Genomic DNA, 21,536 nt, shown 5'->3' with positions numbered 1-21,536 from the left:
GACAATCCCGAAACGTCCGTCGTCAAACGACCCCATCGGGTTTTTGTTTTTCCTTTTTCCCTTCGTAAAAAAGCATCTCCTATGAAAATTATAAAAGAAAGCTGGTTCGCAACCACAATCACAACAATAATTTCATCTGTAAAATCCCCACCAGTTCTATTTCCTAACACATGACTGCTACCTGAAAAGGAATCCACAAATAATAATAGCTTTTTAAAAAAGAATTTTGACCAGCTTACGCCTGGGTTCCTATTGCACTTTCTTCTCCCTTTGCTTGAGCAACTCCTCCTTTGCCCTCTTTTCCTCTCCTTCTCTCTCTCTGCTTGAACGGCACTGGGTTCGAATTCAGAAGCAGGAAGAAAGGAAGGAGGGCGCCGACAAACCACCTTACTATTCCACCTGCCCATGGACGCGGGGCGCCTGACCCACACAGGGGGGTTATGTACAATCCGCAGAGGTTTCCGACGGAAGAATCGCACAGCGGCCGTTCCTCGCTTGGTTCTCTTCTTCCAGTGGTGAAAACAAAATGTCCCGTGATTTAAAGTGGTTTTTCGTTTTTAAAAAAGGGATGAGCAGAAGGTGGAGGGGCCCGGCATATACTGGGAGTAGCTCTCCCCTCCTTCCGCCCCATTACCCTGGGCTGTAAACTAATCATTAGAGAGTTTTGTTTTCTCCCCCCCCCCAAAAAAAACGACGGCTTATTTCTCTGGCGTTTTACTGGACCCCCCTTTCTTGCTGTGGGGGGGCTTGTTACCTCGCTCTCTCTCATCGGGGCTGAAGTCCGCGGCCTCCCAGGGCCCCGCCGGTTTCTTATGGTTCGTCTTGCCTATCTCTTTGCTTTTGGCGGAAGATTCCGGAGGCCTTTCCTTCGGTTTCCGCCCCCTCTTCTTCCCGTCTGTGCTTTTCTTCTTCTCCTCGTGGCTGGCAGCGGACGGCTCGCTGGTCTTTTTCTTCCGGATGGCCTCCGTGGAAGTCCGGAACCAGTTCTGCGTTCAAGGAAGGAAAGGAGAACAGAGTCGGGAACTCGTTTCGGACGCAGCGCGGAATAGCAGCGGCTGCAGCTGTGCCGCAACACCACAACTACCGGCAAATGTGGCGGTTTTCAGAAGTTAAAAAAATAACTAAATGAAGCACCTCATCCCCACTTGGAACCATTCTGAGCTGCAATCACCTGCTTCAGTTTGGGGGTTTGCCCCAAAATCCTTCCCCCATATTGGGTGAACTAAGGAGACAAAAGGTGACTTAGGAAGGGAGAAAAGCCAACAGGCAGCTGGCTAACTGCCCAGAGAATCCAGACATGCAGAGAGACAGAGAGCTGCTTTTCAGTATGTTTCTTGGAATCAGAAATACAGTCATACCTCGGGTTACAGACGCTTCAGGTTGCATTTTTTGGGTTACGGACAGCCGAAACCCAGAAGCACCGGAACTGGTTACTTCTGGGTTTCGGCAGTCGCGCATGCACAGAAGTGCTAAATCGCGCTTTGCACAGAAGCGCCAAATCGCAATCCGCACGTGCGCAGACGCGCCGCTGCGGGTTGCGAATGTGCATCCTGCACGGATCACGTTCGCAACCCGAGTGTCCACTGTACACGGTGTTATGTACTGAAGTTCTCGCCCTGGCCACCAGGGGGTATTGTGTACAGTGGTACCTCTGGATGCGAACGGGATCTGTTCCGGAGCCCTGTTCACATCCTGAAGTGAACGCAACCCATGTCTGCGCGTGTCGCGATTCCGCGCATGACGTCATTTTGAGCGTCTGCACATGCGCGAGCAGCGCAACCCAGAAGTAATGCGCTCCGCTACTTCCGGGTCGCCGCGGAGCGCAACCCGAAAATGCTTAACCCGAAGCTACTTCAACCAGAGGTATGACTGTATATAGTTTTCACTCAGGTCCACGTAAGTTAATTTAGGCGGGAAACCCTGGGCTGTTGTTGCTCCAATGTGGACAGCCGGCTGCCTATAAAAGCAGGCCAGCTGAGCTGTTTGCTGTTCAGTTCAATTCCAGCTTACTTATGAAGAACTACTTGGAGAAATCTCTGTGTCGTCTGCTATGTCCACCCACTACTTAATACACGGAAATCAGGAAATGGGACTGTTCCCTGGAGTGCCCGCTCTTCCCCCTGGCCGCTGACTTTCTCTACATCTCAGACCCCTCCTGCTGCCTACGGTGCCGACAAGGGAATCTTTCCTTTTCTGTTTGGCTTTCCGCCCAGAGACACGAAGAGCACGCCTAGCCCTCTTTCAAGGGGCATGGGGTCAACCAGCTGCTGTTCTGTTTCTATGACATCTGACTCCTGTCCCTGTTCAGGACTAGGGCATCAGCTCCACCTGGTACGCAGGATGAGACCCTCCCTGCCCGCGGACTGTCTCGCCATAGTGGTGCATGCTCTAGTTATCTATCGCTTGGACTACTGCAGTGCGCTCTACGTGGGGCTACCTTTGAAGGTGACCCGGAAACTACAACTAATCCAGAATGCGGCAGCTAGACTGGTGACTGGGAGCGGCCGCCGAGACCACATAACACCAGTCTTGAAAGACCTACATTGGCTCCCAGTACGTTTCTGAACACAATTCAAAGTGATGCTGCTGACCTTTAAAGCCCTAAACGGCCTCAGTCCTGTATACCTGAAGGAGTGTCTCCACCCCCATCGTTCTGCCCGGACACTGAGGTCCAGCTCCGAGGGCCTTCTGGCGGTTCCCTCGCTGCGAGAATCCAAGTTACAGGGAACCAGGCAGAGGGCCTTCTTGGTGGTGGCACCCGCCCTGTGGAAAGCCCTCCCACCAGATGTCAAGGAAATAAACAACTATCTGACTTTCAGAAGACACCTGAAGGCAGCCCTGTTTAGGGAAGCTTTTAATGTTTAATAAGACTATTGTATTTTAATATTCTGTTGAAAGCCGCCCAGAGTGGCTGGGGAAACCCAGCCAGATGGGCGGGGTATAAATAATAAAAATTATTATTACAGCTCCTGTTCCTCACCCTCCATGATTTCCCAGCTCTTTTTTTCCTCTTCTGGGAAGTCTCCCGTCTCAAACCACCACGATCCTGGGTCCATACCCTCTCCCTCCTTTCTCTGAAAGGCTCTTGGGGTAACAGTCTCCACCACTCCTAATCATCTGCCCAGTCCCTGACAGGGAGTTACCTAGACTGCCTTTGATGCAGGGTATGATGAACGGCCTAAAGTCCCCTCCCCTTCATGAAACCCTCTCCACAACCCCCCCCCAAAAAAAATTAGCTACTAGAAAATAAGGCAGCAAATCTGGGGGACTAATTTCAGTCAGCTGGAAGTTTGAAATTCGCTCCTATATTATTAGAAAAGAATAATGATTTATTCCAGCTCACTGGGACCACTTTCCTGTAGGCCTCACGAGAGTTTCAGCTTTCACAGGGGGGGGAACTCCCCCCAAAGCCCTTTGCTGACAAGGCCTGGTACTTACCTCCGAGTGAGTCTTAATGATGTGGTACTTGACTCCGCTTTCTGAGCTAAACTCCTTCTGACACAGAAGACAACGATATTTCCCCACGGAGTGGTCTCCCTGCAATACAAAGGTCTGGCCATGTGAGCTCAGCCCCGGAGGGTATCTTGGAGATGTGTTGATCATCTATGTAGGACAGATTTGCCCTTGGCACTGTGCCATTCAGGCTCCAGGGAATCTTCAGGCTCCTTCATATATGGAGTAGGATTCAGGTAGGGGTCAGAATGTCCCCTGGGGATCTGGGGAAGGGTTAACGCTCACCGGGATCTCTCAGAACCTATCCTGCACTCATGCATTTGGCAACTTAGCAGAAAGGGTCATCTGCCTCGCTCAGGTGAGATGGAAGGCAAAAGATGAGGGATTTTTGGCAGAGGAGCTTACAGCCCCCGCCTTACCTAAGGTCCATTCTGAGGTTATTGTTAGTATCTGTACTGTATTTGCATTGTAAATGTATTTGACAAAGAATAAATGGTGGCAGTTGGTTTGCTTATTTTGTTATCGTCGTTTCCTTGAGAACATGGGAGTGTGGTGACTTCAAGCAGCAGACACTGTCTGGAGGAGTTTGTGAGGACAGGCAAGCTATGGATTAATACCGTATTTTTCGCTCTATAAGATGCACCAGACCACAAGACGCACCTAGTTTTTGGAGGAGGAAAACAAGAAAAAAAATATTCTGAATCTCAGAAGCCAGAACAGCAAGAGGGATCGCTGCGCAGTGAAAGCAGCAATCCCTCTTGCTGTTCTGGCTTCTGGGATAGCTGCGCAGCCTGCATTCGCTCCATAAGACGCACACACATTTCCCCTTACTTTTTACGAGGGAAAAAGTGAGTCTTATAGAGCAAAAAATACGGTAACTTATGCAGTGCTATGAAGGACTAAGCCCTCTCTTTGGCTCAAGGGAGAGAAACACATTGCTTTCATTAATATGTAAACTTAATATAACAACAACAACAATAATAGTAATAATAATTGAATAATACCTGTTCAACTGTTGCCAACCTGACAAGCAAAGATTTATCTTCAAGTCTTGTGCAAGGTATCTGTTTCATCACAAAAAAGCTAACAGCTGTCTGTTGCTGAAGCAACATCTTCCACGTGCCCCAGCTTGAACCCCTCGCGGAGCTGGCCATCCCCAACGCTGCGCCAGCCTACCCAAGCTGCCACGTGGAGCAGAGCAGCAGCTTCATTCTACACAGCAGCCCGCTACGAGGAGCAGAGGCTTCCTCTAATTTATGGCCGAACCTGATCAATAAAGCTTTTGAAATTTCTCTTCTGGGTTGCCGAGCAGCTAATTAAAACCCTGGATTTCTGCTACCGCTGACCTTGCGGAAAACGAATGAGCTCCCTACTCTGCCTCCATCTGCCACTAGAGTATGCGTAATATATTCTTTATTGACAATGAGGTGATGTACGAGTTCCCAGCGGGAGAGGGGGTGTAGTGAGAGTCGCGGGAGCATGCTTGCAGCTGGATCTGTGGCATTAATGCAAAGCTGGCAAGCATCGGACATCGAGCATAGGTGCATCTTCACACAACTTCATTGAACCAGCCAGCCGTTTTCTGATCCATCAGAAAATGAACGAGGGGCTTGAATTTGGCAGAGGGCGCTGAAAGCTGAGGGCAGGGAGTGAGAGTTGGGAAAAGGATTTCCGCCTATGGGAAGGGTTCTCAACCTTGCCATTATATGACCTCTTCGCGGGTTTCGGATACCACTGGCTATGCTGAAGAAGGTTCGGAAACTTCAGCTGTTGCAGAATTCAGCGGCCAGGTTGCTCCATGGAGCATGAGTTTGAGCATATTATACTGATCCTGGCCCAACTGCACTGGCTGCCAATTAGTTTCTAGGCCCAATTCAAAGTGCTGAATTTGACCTATAAAGCCTTAAACATTTCAGGACCTCAATACCTCCAGGACCACCTCTACCCATATGAACCAACCCAGACCCTGAGATCACCATGAGGCCCTTTGTCATGTGCCTCCTCCATGAGAAATCCGTAGGGTGGCAACACAAGAACAGGGCCTTTTGTGCAGTGGCTCCCCGTTTGTGGAATGCTCTCCCAGGGAAGGCTCGCCTGGCGCCTTCACTGTACATCTTTAGGCACCAGGCAAAAATCTTCCTCTTCAACCAGCTCTTTGCCTGATTAACATTATGTGTCCTTTTTAAATGTGTTTGTGGGAGCGGGGTGGTTATTGTTTTATGTTTGCTTTCTTTGTGTATTTTGTGTTTTTATTTTGTATTTTGATGCTGTGAACCGCCCTGAGATCTTCCTGATGAAGGGTGGTATACAAACTTAATAAATAATAACAATGAAGTTAGGCTATAAGCCGAATAAACGCCTTACCTTGTTGCAGTTTGCAAGGTGGGCTTTCAAACCGGACACACTGGAATAGATGGCAGCGCAGCACTGGAACCGAAAACAGCGCAGCACATGGTAAGTAGGGTTTTGTACTCCCCCCCTTCCTTTCCCCCTTTCATGGGGTTGCAGCGACCCGCCCCCCTCCAAATCCCCACAAGGCTCTCCTTCTTTGCAAGCTCCCTCTCGCCGTCACAAGGTTAATTTTACAGGCGATCTGCCTGTTGGGATCTTGCCACATGCTTCTAATTACTGCTAATGGGAGTCATGTGGCTCCGTCGCTGGCAGGCAAAACACGTCCCTAAATGGACCTTTGAACATTCAAGGCGCTTTCAAGCAGTTACGGGAGGCCTGCTGAGCGATGGGAGATCTTACAGCACCGCCGGTCGCGAGTCTGATGTGGAAAGGGAAATGGGGCTAATCGCCTGGGCAGAGACGCTATCCGTTTCAGAGCCGCACACCTTTTCAAAGTGGCCGTGCTAACCAGCTAATGCCTCTTACCTGTTCTGCGAACAACGTCCCTCCCACCTCCCCACAGCCCTGTTAACAAGCCTTTCCTGGAGATCAGGGAAAGGCAATGTTTTCGACTCAGGGACTGGGCACACTGGCCGTGAAACCTTAAGAACAGGAGAACTCAGGAAGAGATCTGTTCCAATCTGCAGCATGTCCATAACACAGGATAAAACATAACAGGGGGGAAACATCCCTTTCGTTTTCCAATCAGCCCTGCAGAAAACAAGGCACTCACGTTATTAGGGCAGTTGATGTGTCCTTTTTCCTTCACTTCGTTTTTCCAGGTTTCCAGAAGCCTCGGGTTCAGCTTTGGAAGCCCAGGACGGGTGTAGTTTAGCTGCCAGGCGAGAAGCAGTGGTTAATCAACTTTGGCATCTAGAACACAGCTCTACAAAAAACTGCATTAATATCATAGCTGTCAACTTTTCCCTTTTATTGCAAGGAATCCTATTCGGAATAAGGGAATTTCCCTTAAAAAGGGGGGAAAGTTGCCAGCTATGATTAATATTCTTTTAATCTGCTTATTATTTCAACAAGTTCCCCCCCAAAAAACGATTCTGTTATTTTCATTTTCCCAAGTTTAAAAAGATTGGCTGCAGTGCGTGTATATGTGTGTTTCACCAAAATGAACAAATCTTTAACTGGATGAAATTAACAAGTGTGTATTTTGTTACAGGCAGTGTGACGAAGGAGAGCTCAACCAGTGGCAGAGAAAGAAAACACTGAGGACCTTGCGCATATGCGCATCTAGTAGGCTAATAATCATAATCATAATAATGTATTTTTTATACCCCGCCCATCTGGCTGAGTTTCCCCAGCCACTCTGGGCGGCTTCTAACCAAATACTAAAAACACAACACAGCATCAAACATTAAAAACTTCCCTAAACAGGGCCGCCTTCAGATGTCTTTTAAAGGTAAGATAGTTGCTTATTGCCTTGACATCTGCTGGGAGGGCAATCCACAGGGCAGGTGCCACTACCAAGAAGGCCCTCTGCCTGGTTCCCTCTAACCTCACTTCTCACAGGGAGGGAACTGCCAGAGGGCCCTCGGCGCTGGACCTCAAGTGTCCGGGCAGAACGATGGGGGTGGAGACGCTTCTTCAGGTATACAGGACTGAGGCAGTTTAGGGCTTTCAAGGTCAGCACCAACACTTTGAATTGTGCTCGGGAACATATTGGGAGCCAATGCAGATCTCTCAGGACCAGTGTTACATGGTCCCAGTGGCCACTCCCAGTCACCAGTCTAGCTGCCGCATTCTGGATTAATTGCAGTTTCCGGGTCACCTTCAAAGGTAGCTCCACGTAGAGCGCATTGCAGTAGTCCAAGCAGGAGATAACAAGAGCATGCTAACTCAGTACAATACTAGTAGCTGGTGGAGAGGCCTGCTAGCCCTGAAGCAGTGAAAGCAACAACAGAGTAGTACTGAAGCTGCGAGCCCTGCTGTCCACAAAGCTGCACCTGGTCCTGCAAAAACGATTCCCTAAGCTTGGCTACTCTGGTCAGGCCCAGAGAGAGCGCCTGTGTGATTTCCAAGTTGTTTCCAAACTAGCCAATTGAAGAACCCGCAAGCCACACCCCCCAACACGTGCCCCAGATCAAGACTACAGACCCTGTTTTCCCTGCACCCCGCCTTCAGCAAAAGTCAGGTAAGTGACGGGCTCTCACTCGCTTTGTCTCGGGGACCAAGTCGTCCTTCATCCTCCGTTTGGTCCAGTCCTTGGCTAGCTCGTCCTCTGCGATTTCCTGCAAGTGGAAGACGGCGACCTGGGCTGACGTGCGCCGGATCCTGCCGCTCGGAGTCCTCTCAAAATCTTCGACGAGGCTGACTTCAGGCTTGATCTCGGGCTGTTCAGGAGGCTGAGAAGACGGGGGGAAAGGTGGAAAGGGGCACCCAAAGAACAACAACCAGTGTCAGCCCCATCTTCTGCATCAGCATGAGAAAGCCTGGATACTATATGTCAACGGCTGTCACCAGGATCCACCAGCCAGAGAATGAGCTTTTAAGCTTCCTGCCAGTTTTGGATTTAACTTGCGTACTTTCAACCAGCCTGCCTTCAGCCGCGTACACTCAAAATCGTGCATGTTAAATGTGTGTGAGATGTTGCTGCACTGTATTTAAAATAATTACAAAGCTGCCGTCTATTAAAAGGGGGAGGGGGGGGAAATCAAGGTGGTTCAGAGTCACCCAAAACAAAAAAATCATTAAAATAAGGAGTATTGAAACCAAACTTAGCAAGCTGAGACAACTGCTGAGAGGAGAAATAGGTTTTGCACAAACACCACCAACGGATCACTGTTGCCTTGCCAAACTAGCAAAAATGTTGATAAAAGAAAAAGATAAATGTTGGAAATGCAGTGAAGTAGAAGCAACCTTTTTCCACATGTGGTGGTCCTGTAAAGTAATCGGGGAATTCTGGGAAGTAATTTACAATGATTTTAAAAAGATATTCATAGAAACCTTCCCCCCAAAGCCCGAGACATTCCTTTTGGGAATGGTAAAAAAAATATATGTATTATTATTATATGCCACCAACGCGGCCAGAATTTTACTGGCACAAAGGTGGAGAACGAGTACGGTACCCACCAGAGAAGAGTAGCCATTTAAATTGCTTGAATATGCTGAACTGGCAGCAGGAATAGGGTAAGAGAAAAGTATGATAAAGGATATGAGGAGGATTGGAAAATGTTTATTGAATATTTTAAAGAACCAGTATAAACAAGTAAATAACCTAGCTTGTCTTGAGTAAACCCAGCAAAATGGGCGCTGTCAGGGGCTCAGGAGCAGAAGCACAAGGGAGAGAGGAAATGGAGAGCGAAGGGGAAGAATCTGAGGGCAGCGTAGGGGAGTATGACAGTGACCCGAGAGATTCCATGAGCTTCTCCAGCGAATCAGAAGATTCCCAGAAGGGGGCGCCTATGGTCAGGGCAAGGGGGGTCCCAGGGGGGACGCACCAGAAACAAGGGGCCAGCGGGGACTCCCAAAGCAGCAGCGGGAGATCAGGACCAGCTTCCCCACCAGAGCGTAGTGGGGGGGAAGAGTCACATGTGTCAGGACCAGCGTCTCCTCCAGCGGGGAGAGAAGATGAGTCAGGGCTGACCACGCCTCCATCGGAGAGTGGGGGAACGGAGGGGAGGTCAGTTCCAGCTAGCCTCCCCAAAGGGGGAAGCAGTGACAGCAGCAGTGTAACGGTCAGGAGGAAGGTTGCCGGCTGGGCGCGCGGGACAGCAGAAAACCCGGATTGGGAACCAGGTCCTAAAGCCCGAAGGAGGGAGGGGGAAGAGTCAGGGGACTCAGTGTCAGAAGAGTCTAGGAAGGGCGAGACCCCGACGGACAGGCGGAACCAGAGGAGGAGAGAGCAAAGGAAGAGGTGGAGCAAGGCTAGAGTCTTAAACTGGTGTCTGGGGGGAGGAGATTCAGACGGAGCTTCAGCGGTCTAGAGTTTGAGACGTAGAGCTGCACGCGGCGGCTGTGAAAGTGAAACTGAACTTCAATAAAGACTTTCGTACTTAACAACGAACCGGCGTTGGTCCTTTGTGAGCTGGGACCTCGGGCAGCTCTGACAGGCGCTAACAGAAATTAACAAAGGAAGAAATTTGAAGATTAAAAATTTGGAATACGCAATTTAGTAGAAAAGTACAGAAACCAGGAAAAGGGTGGATGGGAAGTCACTAGGTATTTAGTTGTACGTCGAGATTGGTATGAAAGTTGTACAATTGGGGGGTGGAGGGAAGGGTGTGTGTGTGGTTTTTTTGCTTGTTTTTGTATTAAAAATGCAAATAAAAACTATTTTTCTATAAAAAAATAAAAGATGAGGAAACACGTTGCAAAATGTAATGTCTGGCAGCATAATGATACTCAACAGCATGACAACAGCATGGAGGGAAGAGGCTCATGGGGTCTTACCGCGGACGGATGCTCTGACCGCACGTGGTAGTCGTGTCCTGCTTTCGACTTGTACGTCTTCCCGCAGTGCAGGCAGGTGAAGACGGGCTTCTCTACCTCGGACAGCTGCTTCCCGCACCGCTTCTGGTGGTACTGGTACCCCATAAGGCTGGAGAAAGTAGCCACACATCCCTGCAGGAAGATGAACAGGAGAAGCACGGTGGGAATGCCGGCAACTTGGGATGGGTTCAAAAGCAGGTGAGACCAGCTCATAAGGCTATCAATAATTACCAAAATGATTATACATTCTTTATCAATCTTCTGAGAAAAAGACAAAACCTTGTACAAAGCCACAGAGACTTGCGAACTACCCAACCTAAGATGAACTTATAATGTCTGATTTCAATGGATTTTTCATCATAGGTTGGGTAGTTCGTGAGTCTCTGTGGCTTTGTACAAGGTTTTGTATTTTTCTCATAAGGCTATCAATGGCTACTAACCATGATGGCTGTTTTACCTCAGGGTGGATAAAAATCTATGATTTTATTATTATTATTTAAATCGGATTTATTAAAATTTAAATCGGATTTTTAAAACAAAATGCTTTTCGAGGAAAAATGTTTCTAAAGATAGTTTTCTATTTAAGTTACATTATAGTCCAAAGGCTATTCATCAGGAAATAAGGATCTGTTTTAAGTTTTTCATGTGTGCTAAAACTCAGACTAAGTTTGTTTTTTTTTAAAAAAAATCGTTTAACCACATCAGTTAACAAACATGGATACGTATGCCATACTGTTATTGTTTTAGTTAAATAAATTGTTCAAATTGTTATTAAGGTAATGATTGTTTTTCTCCTTCCAATGAAGTACAGCAGAAAAGTTGTCCAAATATAAACAGTTAACTTATTAAACCTCACAATCATTTCATAATTATCGGTCTATGTACTTCTAACAGTATAACCAAATCAGTAATTTTTTATATAACTGTAAAAACTACTCTGAAAATTTATTATTCCAAAAATGAAACCTTCATTTGGTTGTAAATATGCAAGAATGAGTTTTTCTGTAAAAAAAATGATTTAAATCAAGTCTTGTTGTTTAGTTGTTTACTGACGAGCGATTTAAATTGAGATTTAAATCGATTTGATTTAAATCAAATCTGCCCTGTTTTACCTCCACTTTGGGGAGACAGAGAAAATGCCAATGGGCTCAGTCCTGCTTGCAAGCTTCCCACTGGGCCATCTGCCTGGCTACCATGAGAACAGGGAGGCTGGATCAGATGTGGGGGGCATTGGCCTAATTCAACAGCCATGCTCTTCTTAAAGTTCTGGTGGCTACTGCCACTTCTCTTCTGCAATATACCTTTCCTCCCCTCACCTGGCCAGGAGGGCAGCTTGGCAGAGATTTGCCCACAGCTGTAGGCTCTCTGTCCAGCAGTTGCGTCAACTTAAAAGGTAAAGGGACCCCTGACCATTAGGTCTAGTCGTGGCCGACTCTGGGGTTGCGGCGCTCATCTCGCTTTACTGGCCAAGGGAGCCGGCGTACAGCTTCTGGGTCATGTGGCCAGCATGACTAAGCCACTTCTGGCGAACCAGAGCAGCGCACGGAAACGCCGTTTACCTTCCCACCAGAGCGGTACCTATTTATCTACTTGCACTTTGACGTGCTTTCGAACTGCTAGCTTGGCAGGAGCCGGCACAGAGCAACAGGAGCTCACCCCATTGCGGGGATTCAAACCGCCGACTTTCTGATCAGCAAGTCCTAGGCTCTGTGGTTTAACCCACACCGCCACCCTTTGCATCAACTTAGGGAGCTAGAAAAGAGGGTGTCTGCTGGAGCTGCTTTCTGATCATGTGTCCTGCTCTCGCTAGGAAGCCACAACGGTGTTCTGTAATTTCCCAGCCGGCAAACATTGTGGCGGCGGCGATGAAAGCCACTCATGCCTAGGGGGAAACCTTCATCGACAAACAGCAGTATCATACTACTTTAAACAGGCACCATTTCCCCCAAAGTATCCTGGGAACTGGGAGATTTTTTGGGGGGGGGGGACCCTATTTCCCCGCCCCCAAGAATTACAATTTCCAGGGCATTTCAACAATCAACCTGTCTTTCCAGAGAACATTCATGACTGTTAACAAACTACAGTTCCCAGAATTCTTTGGGGGAAAGCCATGACCTTTTAAAGGGGTGTTGATATTGCTTTAAACGTAAAGTGCAGTTGTGGGCCATAGCTTTATCTCTGTTAAGACAGCACATCCATGCTGCCTTGCGCCCCACAGCAAAACAGAGAGCTTAACAGCTCTCTGCCTTGCTTACTGGGCTCTGGAATGCTCTCGTGAGATCCCAAGATCTTGCACAAGCTTCCCAGAACCCAGTAAGCAAGGCGGAGGGCTTAAAAGCTCTTTCTGCGCCAGGAGAACCCCAAACAAAGAGAGCTTTTGAGCTCCCTGCCTTTTGGGCGTTAAATTTGTGCAATTTCAACCGGCTGGCCTTCAACCACCTAACGTCAAACGCGCCTGACAAACATGCGTAAGATGTGATCGTACTGAAAAACTCACTGGCTTCCCCAACTCTTTCTCTGCTGGAAATATTAGCCAAGAGCAAAAAGAAGTACCTCAACGGGGCATTTTAGTTTCCCCATCTGCTTTAGTACTTTCCTCAGCCTCTCCCGCTCTTCGTGCTCGCTGAGAGGGGCAGCGGTTTCCACCGGAACTGGCTGCAGGGAAGGAATCGAGAAAACCTGCAATGTTAATCTAGCCTTTCGTACACGCCGTGGGCCCTTGTCTGCCTCACACCCCAGAAAGAGGCATTTTATAAAAGGCACAGCACCCCGGCACCATTATCCAAGACTATGCATCTATTGCAGAGTGATGCCAGCACAGAAAAGTGAGAATCTCAGATTTCTTTTCTTTTTTTCCTTTTACAGCCCTCGTGGTTGCAAAGGTGTGTTCCTGGTGAGATTTCAGGTGCCAGAGGGGTTGTGGAACAAGATTAATAGTCATGGAGTGTGGAGGCACCAGTGCCCAGCACAGCTCCTTGCCCCTCCCCCCCCCGGGCAATAAATAGCACAAATTCCGAAAACACAGGTTGGAAGACAAGGGAAATTATGCAAACTTGCGAAAAGCACACAAGTTGTGGAATCCGGCTTGTTCGAGGGCAGAATATTCATTTACTTGTTTTATTTGCAAGCAGAGTTTCCTACCTTGTTGACGTGTTCGGCCATGGTGTGGTAATTCAACCCGGCTTTGGACTTGAATTGCTTCTTGCAGTGCTGGCATTTCAAGGCATCCTGCAGCTGAAGCAAGCGGAACGAAAAGTCAACACACCAAAAATTGGTTTCCAGAAGCATAGCTGCCTCCGGCCCAGTGGAGACAGAGTACAGCCATCACAACCAATAGCCACTGATAGCCTTACCAATAATAATAATACTACTACTAATAATAATAGTAGTAGTAGTAGCAGCAGCAGCAGCAGTAGCAGGGCTTGTTAGAAATGTGTATTTTACCACCAGGCCCTTACTGGCAATAAAATAATAAAATATACAGGCAACTCTCAATTTGCATATGTTCAATATCTGTATAACTGCACACACACACATGCATCACTGTGAACCTGGAAGTGACTAGGGAAAGGGCAAAAACAGCCCTAAAAAAATGCAGAAAGGGCAAAAACAGCACAAAAACAGCACCTAACAATCCCACAAGCCTTTGCAAGTGCAATCCCAGGAGCCCTTGCACCGACTTTCCAAGGCCTGTGGAGAGTTGGGAGTTTGAGCAAGGAGGTTTGGATGGAGCGATTGGGGAGTTTGCAGGCTTTGGTCAATGGTGTTCCCAATATATGCAATTTCACTTAAGCGTGCGGTACCTCTGACTGTAAAATCCGTGTAAATGGGGAGTTGCTTGTATCTATATCCGTATAGATACAGCAGGCAGGTGTGGAGGACTCCCTGGTCCTGAATGGGGTAACTGTGCCCCTGAAGGACCAGGTGCGCAGCCTGGGAGTCATTCTGGACTCACAGCTGTCCATGGAGGCACAGGTTAATTCTGTGTCCAGGGCGGCTCTCTACCAGCTCCACCTGGTACGCAGGCTGAGACCCTACCTGCCCACAGACTGTCTTGTCAGAGTGGTGTATGCTTTGGTTATCTCCCGCTTGGACAACTGCAATGTGCTCTATGTGGGGCTACCTTTGAAAGTGACCCAGAAACTGCAATTAATCCAGAATGCGGCAGCTAGACTGGTGACTGGGAGTGGCCACCGAGACCACATAACACCGGTTCTGAGAGATCTGCATTGGCTCCCAGTATGTTTCCGAGTACAATTCAAAGTGTTGGTGTTGACCTTTAAAACCCTAAACGGCCTCGGCCCAGTATACCTGAAGGAGCTTCTCCACCCCCATCGTTCAGCCCAGACAGTGAGGTCCAGCTCCAAGAGCCTTCTGGCGGTTCCCTGCAAGAAACCAAGTTACAGGGAACCAGGCAGAGGGCCTTCTCGGTGGTGGCACCCACCCTGTGGAATGCCCTCCCATCAGATGTCAAGGAAATAAACAACTATCTGACTTTTAGAAGACATCTGAAGGCAGCTCTGTTTAGGGAATTTTTTTATTGTTTAATGTTTCATTATGTTTTTAACATTCCGTTGGGAGCCTCCCAGAGCGGCTGGTGAAACCCAGCCAGATACTAGAACAATTTGTTGACATGGTACTCGGTGGTTTGTCCCCGTCCAATTTTGGCTCCCTACCTTTTGGCAGACTTCCATGTGCTTCTTGAGGCCAAGGATCGTCTTCCGGGTGATCATGCTGCAGGTCGGACAAGCCACCTCCCCTCTCTCGTTGATCGCCCGCTGCCACTGCTCTTCTGGGCTCGCTGGAGAAAGAGGAAAGACAGAGGGGAAGTTTGTCTGGGGCTAAATCCTGGGTGTCCTATAGACTTCCGCTATTTGGTGGGCTGCTGTTCGATCGCATGCACTGGAAACTCAATTTCCTCTGGTCCAACTAATTCACATTTTTCCTTTTTTGTGCCAATTAATTTTTATCCGTTTCCCAAATTTATAACACATCAATGCCAAGTTAAAACTAATTTAACACAATTCCCCCAAAAAACTGGCTTCCCACTCTTTCTCAGAAATTTCCACTTCTTCCCCATTACATGATGCTTATATTACAAACTTATCTCTAATTAGCATCCATCTTTCTAAACAAATATCCTTATCCCTCAGCGGTCCCTTTACCAACTCCTGCATATAGATAAAGGAATATATATATGTGTGTGTGTGTGTGTGTGTGTGTGAATAATAGATCAAGTAACAACAAGTGAGGTTTTACTAAGTTAAGTCTTTCGCACCTCTTTTCAACGTGCCTCTTTTTCTTTTTAAGGGCTGCTTGCGGTTTGGGAGGTCATGAGGAAATGCACTAAAAAGCGTGGGATCGTGATTTTGCCGCCTCCCCGCAAAACTCATCTACAACAAGAATCCCTGAGCTCCGCTGACACCGTCATTGCACAGGAAAGGAAAATGGAGCGTGGTTTCAGCAACAGTTCCATTCCGAAGCACAGCAACATCTGAGCAAAGATAGGGTCTGTCTACGCTACGAGCTCTGGGACTCCTTGCAGTGTTTATCTAAATGCCCCCCCCCCCATGAGGGAACACAGCCAAAAAGAGGCCGAGACGAGACGCAGTCTCAAGCAGCCATAGGCTTGGCTTCGCTCCCACTGTCGAGCAACAGGCTAGGCCTGCTGAGTTGTTTACTTGGCGATCAGAGACTCAAAAGCTGGGAACGTGAATCAGCTGGAAGAGGCTGCAGCTGTGCTTTGTTCAGAACATGCTGTCTTCCCTGAGCCAGGAAGAAATTCCCCAGAGAAGCAAGGTTTTTCCCCTGGCTCCAGATACCTACTTGCCTGGGTCTAAAGAGCCAAAAGGAGTGGTTTGAGGGACACTTAAGAGAGCCCAAATTAACCCACAAAGTGCACTTTCAAAAGGTAACACTGGAAAGTATAATAACAACAACAACTAAAACAACACAACAGCAACAACAGCAACAATATATTCATACTCTGCCCACCTGGCTGGGTTGCACAATAATAATAATAATAATAATAATAATAATAATAATAATAATGATTTATGATTTATACCCTTCCCATCTGGTTGGGTTTCCCCAGCCACTCTGGGCGGCTTCCAACACATACAAAAAAGTAATAGAACGTCAAACATTAATAGTAAGAATCCAATACAAAAAGTCACAATAACTTTAAAATAAACAACTTATATAAAAGAAATCAACATTCAGCAATCCATCCGAATCTAATAGTAAACAGTAATGTTAAACATCAGCAAATAATAATTGAACACTTATCAGCCACAATAATGAATTATCAATCTATAATCAATAAAAGTAACAGCAAACCGCAATGCATAAAACACCACAAAACATACAAAGCCATGTAACAGGATCAAACTGAGAAACAAAGGACACACGACTTAAATAACTATTTTTTAAAAAATAGCCCTCAAGTTTTGATAGCAAAAAATGCACGCCTCTCGTGCAGCAAACAAACCATGTCTGTTCAAACAACCGGGTTTCCCCACAATGGCTTGAAAGATAGGGACAAAATAAACTGCCTTCAGCCAAGTGAAACCATTGGTCCATCTAGATTAGTACTGTTTGCACTGGCGGGCAGTGGCTCCCCCAGCGCCAGCCAGGGGCTGAACACTGGACCTCCTGCATGCAAACAGACGCTCTGTCCCCATGTCATGTTGGAGCAAGTTCCACAAGCCACACTAGAAGAAGAAGAAGAAGAGTTTGGATTTGATATCCCGCTTTATCACTACCTGAGGAGTCTCAAAGCGGTAACATTCTCCTTTCCCTTCCTGTCCCACAACAAACACTCTGTGAGGTGAGTGGGGCTGAGAGACTTCAGAGAAGTGTGACTGGCCCAAGGTCACCCAGCAGCTGCAGGTGGAGGAGCGGGGAAGCGAACCCGGTTCACCAGATTACGAGTCTGCTGCTCTCAACCACTACACCACAGCCTTCCTTGGCCACACTGCTCACCAATCCTGCACTCTCCTCTGGCATTCCTGCCTGTCTCAGCTGCATCCTTGAACCCTGGTCGTGACTCTGGCTTGCCTGGACGGGGGATGGCAAGGGATGTGTGAGTGTGTGTTGAGAAACTAGCCTACTGTCCAAAGCGAACGTTTGCAATTGCAGCTCTGCCCACTTTGCCTCTGGCCCCACCCAGAAGAGAATGTGTCCCTCGGAATGGAAAGGGTTCTGTGAAAAGGGTCAAACCTGTTGCAGAAGGAGCTGCTGCTGTTGGGACCGCATCCTTTCTCATACTGGACCCCGGCGTTTTCTTCTTTAGGTCTTCATTGCCGGCGCCGCTCAGAGACGCCTCCAGTTTCTTTGCCCGGTGTGCTTTCGCCTTGTCCTCTGCTTTCGCCAGCCCTGGAGAAGAGGAAATATTTTGCTTTTGAAAGAGGTTAGAACAGGCGGGATGGTTCCTTCCTGAAAAGCGGGCCTAGCGCTGCTCATATGGCAGATAATAATAATAATAATAATATAATTTATTATTTATACCCCGCCTATCTGGCTGGGTTTCCCCAGTCACACTGGGCAGTTTCCAACAAAATATTAAAATACCGTAATGCATCAAACATTAAAAGCTTCCCTAAACAGGGCTGCCTTCAGATGTCTTCTAAAAGTCTGGTAGTTGTTGTTCTCTTTAACATCTGGTGGGAGGGCGCTCCACAGGGCGGGTGCCACCACTGAGAAGGCCCTCTGCCTGGTTCCCTCTAACTTGGCTTCTCGCAGTGAGGGAACCCCCAGAAGCCCCTCGGCACTGGACCTCAGTGTCCGGATAGAACGATGGGGGTGGAGATGCTCCTTCAGGTATACTGAACTGAGGCCGTTTAGGGCTTTAAAGGTCAGCACCAACACTTTGAATTGTGTTTGGAAACGTACTGGGAGCCAATGTAGGTCTTTCAAGACCGGTGTTATGTGGTCTCGGCGGCTGCTCCCAGTCACCAGTCTAGCTGCCGCATTCTGATTAGTTGTAGTTTCCAGGTCACCTTCAAAGGTAGCTCCACATAGAGTGCATTGCAGTAGTCCAAGCTGGAGGTAACCAGAGCATGCACCACTCTGGCGAGGCAGTCTGCGGGCAGGTAGGATGGAGCTGGTAAACAGCTGCCCTGGACACAGAATTGACCTGCGCCTCCATGGACAGCTCCATGGATACGCTACAACAGGCAGGTACAACCAAACCCATGTTCAAAACGGTACATAAAGAAGGGTCTCAGATGATGATCGCGGAGTCTGAGCAGGTTCATATGAGGAGAGGCGGTCCTTGAGGTCCTGAGCCGTTTTAAGGATTTATAGGTCAAATCCAGCACTTTGAACTGGGCCTAGAAACCAATTGGCTGCCAGTGCAGTTGGGCCAGGATCTGTGTAATATGTTCAAACTGTCTTGCCAGTGAATTCTGCACCAGCTGGACTTTCCAAACAGCCTTCAGAGGCAGCCCCACATATAACACATTGCAGTAATCTAACCTAGAGGTTACCTAATCTAGATTTTTCCCTGACGGTTATGTTCGACATTTTGTTTGAGCTTTCACCATGGGGTAAAAAGCCCCTTCTGGAACAATAATGGAACGTAGGTGCAAGCTTAGCGCTCATTTCCATGTTATTTGCTTCTGGGGAGGGAATCCACTTGCAAATAATGTGGAAGTGAGTGCCAAACTTGCACCGTATCATACTACGGTTCCAGAAGCACCTTTTACGTCCAAATATAATGTGAAAATCAACAGTTAGGGAAACGGCGTGAAAATGGAATAAACTGCCGTGCGGAGGCAGCCAAAGTCATGCGGACTAGTAGCTGTGGATAGTTCTTAACCTCCGTGAAGTTGTCTAATCCCCTAGTGAAGCCATTGTCACATTTTGTGTTGGTGAGTTCCATAGGTTGAAAAAAATAAATAAATTATTGATCAATTTCCACATAACAAATTATCAAATCACATACATTATTCCCCCCCACCAAGGACTTTCCTCCCTGATTTCTTCTTCTCTCCCTGATTTCTCTTCACATATTTCCTCTGCATATTATAAAATTGCACATATCCATAGTTCCATAGTTTAATTATGTGCTGCATGAGCCCAAGGTCTCCCTGTGATAACTGCAGCAATGGTGGACAAACTTCTCGCAAAGATACTTTGCCCGCCACGGCTGATGTTCTCCTGAAATGCGTATTTCGGGATGTGCTCTCGCTTCATGCCAGGTAACAGCGAGGCCCAGCAGCTGAAAATGGTGGTGTGTGCCCTGCTTAAACCAAAGGCAACAGCCTAGAATATTTCCCAGAATCCTCTGCAACACACAAAGGGCTCTCCATGAAACTGAGGCAGGAGGTGCTGCCCGGCAACAGAAAATTTGAAATACTCTACAAAATACTTCCCCAAAAGAGGAATGCATCTGACTTGTCATTTACCTTTCAGTCCAAATGTTCCGGAGATGGATGGCTGCTCTCCAGTAAATTTCTTAGGAGTTTTCTGTTTCCTTCCTAACTCAAAAAGGAGAAAACAGAAATAAAAACTTGGTCAAACACCTGCACGGTAAGCTGAGAGTGCAACACCCCTGTCTACACAGAGCAACTCAGCATTTCAGTGAATCCCCCTTTTTTTTTGCCTAATTTATTCTGCTGCTTCGCTCCCCAGGGAATAAGCAGAGGGCTGAAATCTTATTCCAGGCCACAGAAAAGAAAGCCCTGCTTGGCTTTTTTCCTCCTGGCTTCTCACTGCCCATGGGCTTTCAAGCTTATCTCCCACAGTCATAAGGAATAGAAACACGCTTTTTCAAGCAACAGTGGGGACAGCCATGGAAAACAAGTCCTATGAGGAAAGAACGAAGGAATTGGGTATGTTTAACTTGGAGAACAGAAGAATGAGATGAAGATTCAATAGCACTCTTCAAATGCATTGGGGGGGCATTCAAATGGTGCACGTGTGCCGTGTCTTGTGATCAATTTTGTGGCAGCCCTTTTGGTGGCCATCCCTGTCTCCTGCGGCGTTCAGTTCCACAGTTTAGCTATGGGCTGTGGGAAGAATTCCTTCCTTTCATCTCTCCTGAATCCTCCAGCATGTGTTAGGAGAGAAGGAGAAGAGCTTTTCTGGAGCCTCTTTCTCCACGCCATGGCAAAGAAGGCAACCAAGGTGACCAAGGGTCTGGTAACTAAGCCTTATGAGGAGTGGTTGAAGGAGCTGGGTGTATACTAATAATAATAATATTTGTTTATACCCTGCCCTCCCCAGCCAAGGCCGGGCTCAGAGCGGCTTACAAGCAATAATAAAAACAAGTTGAATGATTACAACTTAAAAACAAAATTAAAATACAACATTAAAATATTGAAACATTAAAATATTAAAATGTAGCCTCATTGCAGGTGGAGAAGGAAAAGAAAAAAGAAAGAGAGGGAGGGAATCAAATTGGCTCCAAGCCAAAGGCCACCGGGAGCCAGCGCAGCTTGAAAAGCACTGGGTGAATATGCTCCCATGGCAGAGACCCCGTGAGGAGCCTCGCTGCAGCATTCTGCACCCGCTGGAGTTTCTGGGACGGCTTCAAGGGCAGCCCCACGTAGAGCGAATTACAGTAGTCAAGTCTGGAGATGACCGTCGCATGGATCACTACTACTACTACTGCTACTACTACTAGTAGTAATAATAATAATGTAATAAATTTTATTTATACCCTGCCCTCCCCAGCCAAGACCGGGCTCAGGGCAGCTAACACCAGATATAAAAACAATTGATTAAAATACAACTTAAAAACAAGATTAAAGTACAACATTAAAATGCAGCCTCATTTCAGCAGAAACTCAAATCAAAAACTTTTGGGGGATGAAAACGTCAAATCTTCACCAAGGCCAACTATCCAGACTGGTCCTACGTGGGCCAGAAAAAAGCCAGGGAAGTCCCCAAATAGGAGTTCTATCACAGGAGAAAGGAAAAAGGAAAGAGGGGGAGGGGATCAAGTTGATTCCAAGCCAAAGGCCAGGCGGAACAACTCTGTCTTACAGGCCCTGCAGAAAGAAATCATATCCTGCAGGGCCCTGGTCTCATGAGACAGAGCGTTCCACCAGGCTGGAGCCAGTGCTGAAAAGGCCCTGGCTCTGGTTGAGGCTAATCTAACTTCCTTAGAGCCCGGGACCTCTAGGATGTTGCTAATTATGGACCTTAAGGTCCTGCGCCGGGCATATTGGGAGAGGCGGTCCCATAGGTACGAAGTACAAGGGTCCTAGGCCGTGAAGGAGCATGCTTGCTTTCTCCTGCTC

At 47.6% G+C, this 21,536-nt stretch overlaps 1 protein-coding gene across 5 annotated transcripts in view; it reads right to left on the bottom strand.

Moving 5' to 3' along the window:
- Positions 1-678: 678 nt before the first annotated feature.
- Positions 679-21,536, bottom strand: part of ZNF512B (zinc finger protein 512B) — a 41,629-nt gene continuing 20,771 nt past the window's right edge. For all 5 annotated transcript variants that reach the window (XM_053394533.1, XM_053394532.1, XM_053394534.1 and 2 more), the window contains 11 exons: positions 19,698-19,769; positions 17,509-17,664; positions 14,964-15,088; positions 13,429-13,521; positions 12,841-12,942; positions 10,249-10,419; positions 8,010-8,201; positions 6,578-6,679; positions 5,818-5,880; positions 3,439-3,537; positions 679-986 (listed from right to left, as the gene is read on the bottom strand). In XM_053394533.1, coding sequence (XP_053250508.1) covers positions 699-986; positions 3,439-3,537; positions 5,818-5,880; positions 6,578-6,679; positions 8,010-8,201; positions 10,249-10,419; positions 12,841-12,942; positions 13,429-13,521; positions 14,964-15,088; positions 17,509-17,664; positions 19,698-19,769 — 1,463 coding nt within the window. In that variant the 3' untranslated portion in view covers positions 679-698. The remainder of the gene's footprint in view (positions 987-3,438; positions 3,538-5,817; positions 5,881-6,577; positions 6,680-8,009; positions 8,202-10,248; positions 10,420-12,840; positions 12,943-13,428; positions 13,522-14,963; positions 15,089-17,508; positions 17,665-19,697; positions 19,770-21,536) is intronic.

Source organism: Podarcis raffonei, chromosome 6 (assembly GCF_027172205.1).
Source record: "Podarcis raffonei isolate rPodRaf1 chromosome 6, rPodRaf1.pri, whole genome shotgun sequence".
NCBI classification, from domain to species: domain Eukaryota; kingdom Metazoa; phylum Chordata; class Lepidosauria; order Squamata; family Lacertidae; genus Podarcis; species Podarcis raffonei.
Note: the sequence above shows the minus strand (reverse complement) of the source record. Positions and strands in the feature narration are given on the sequence as shown.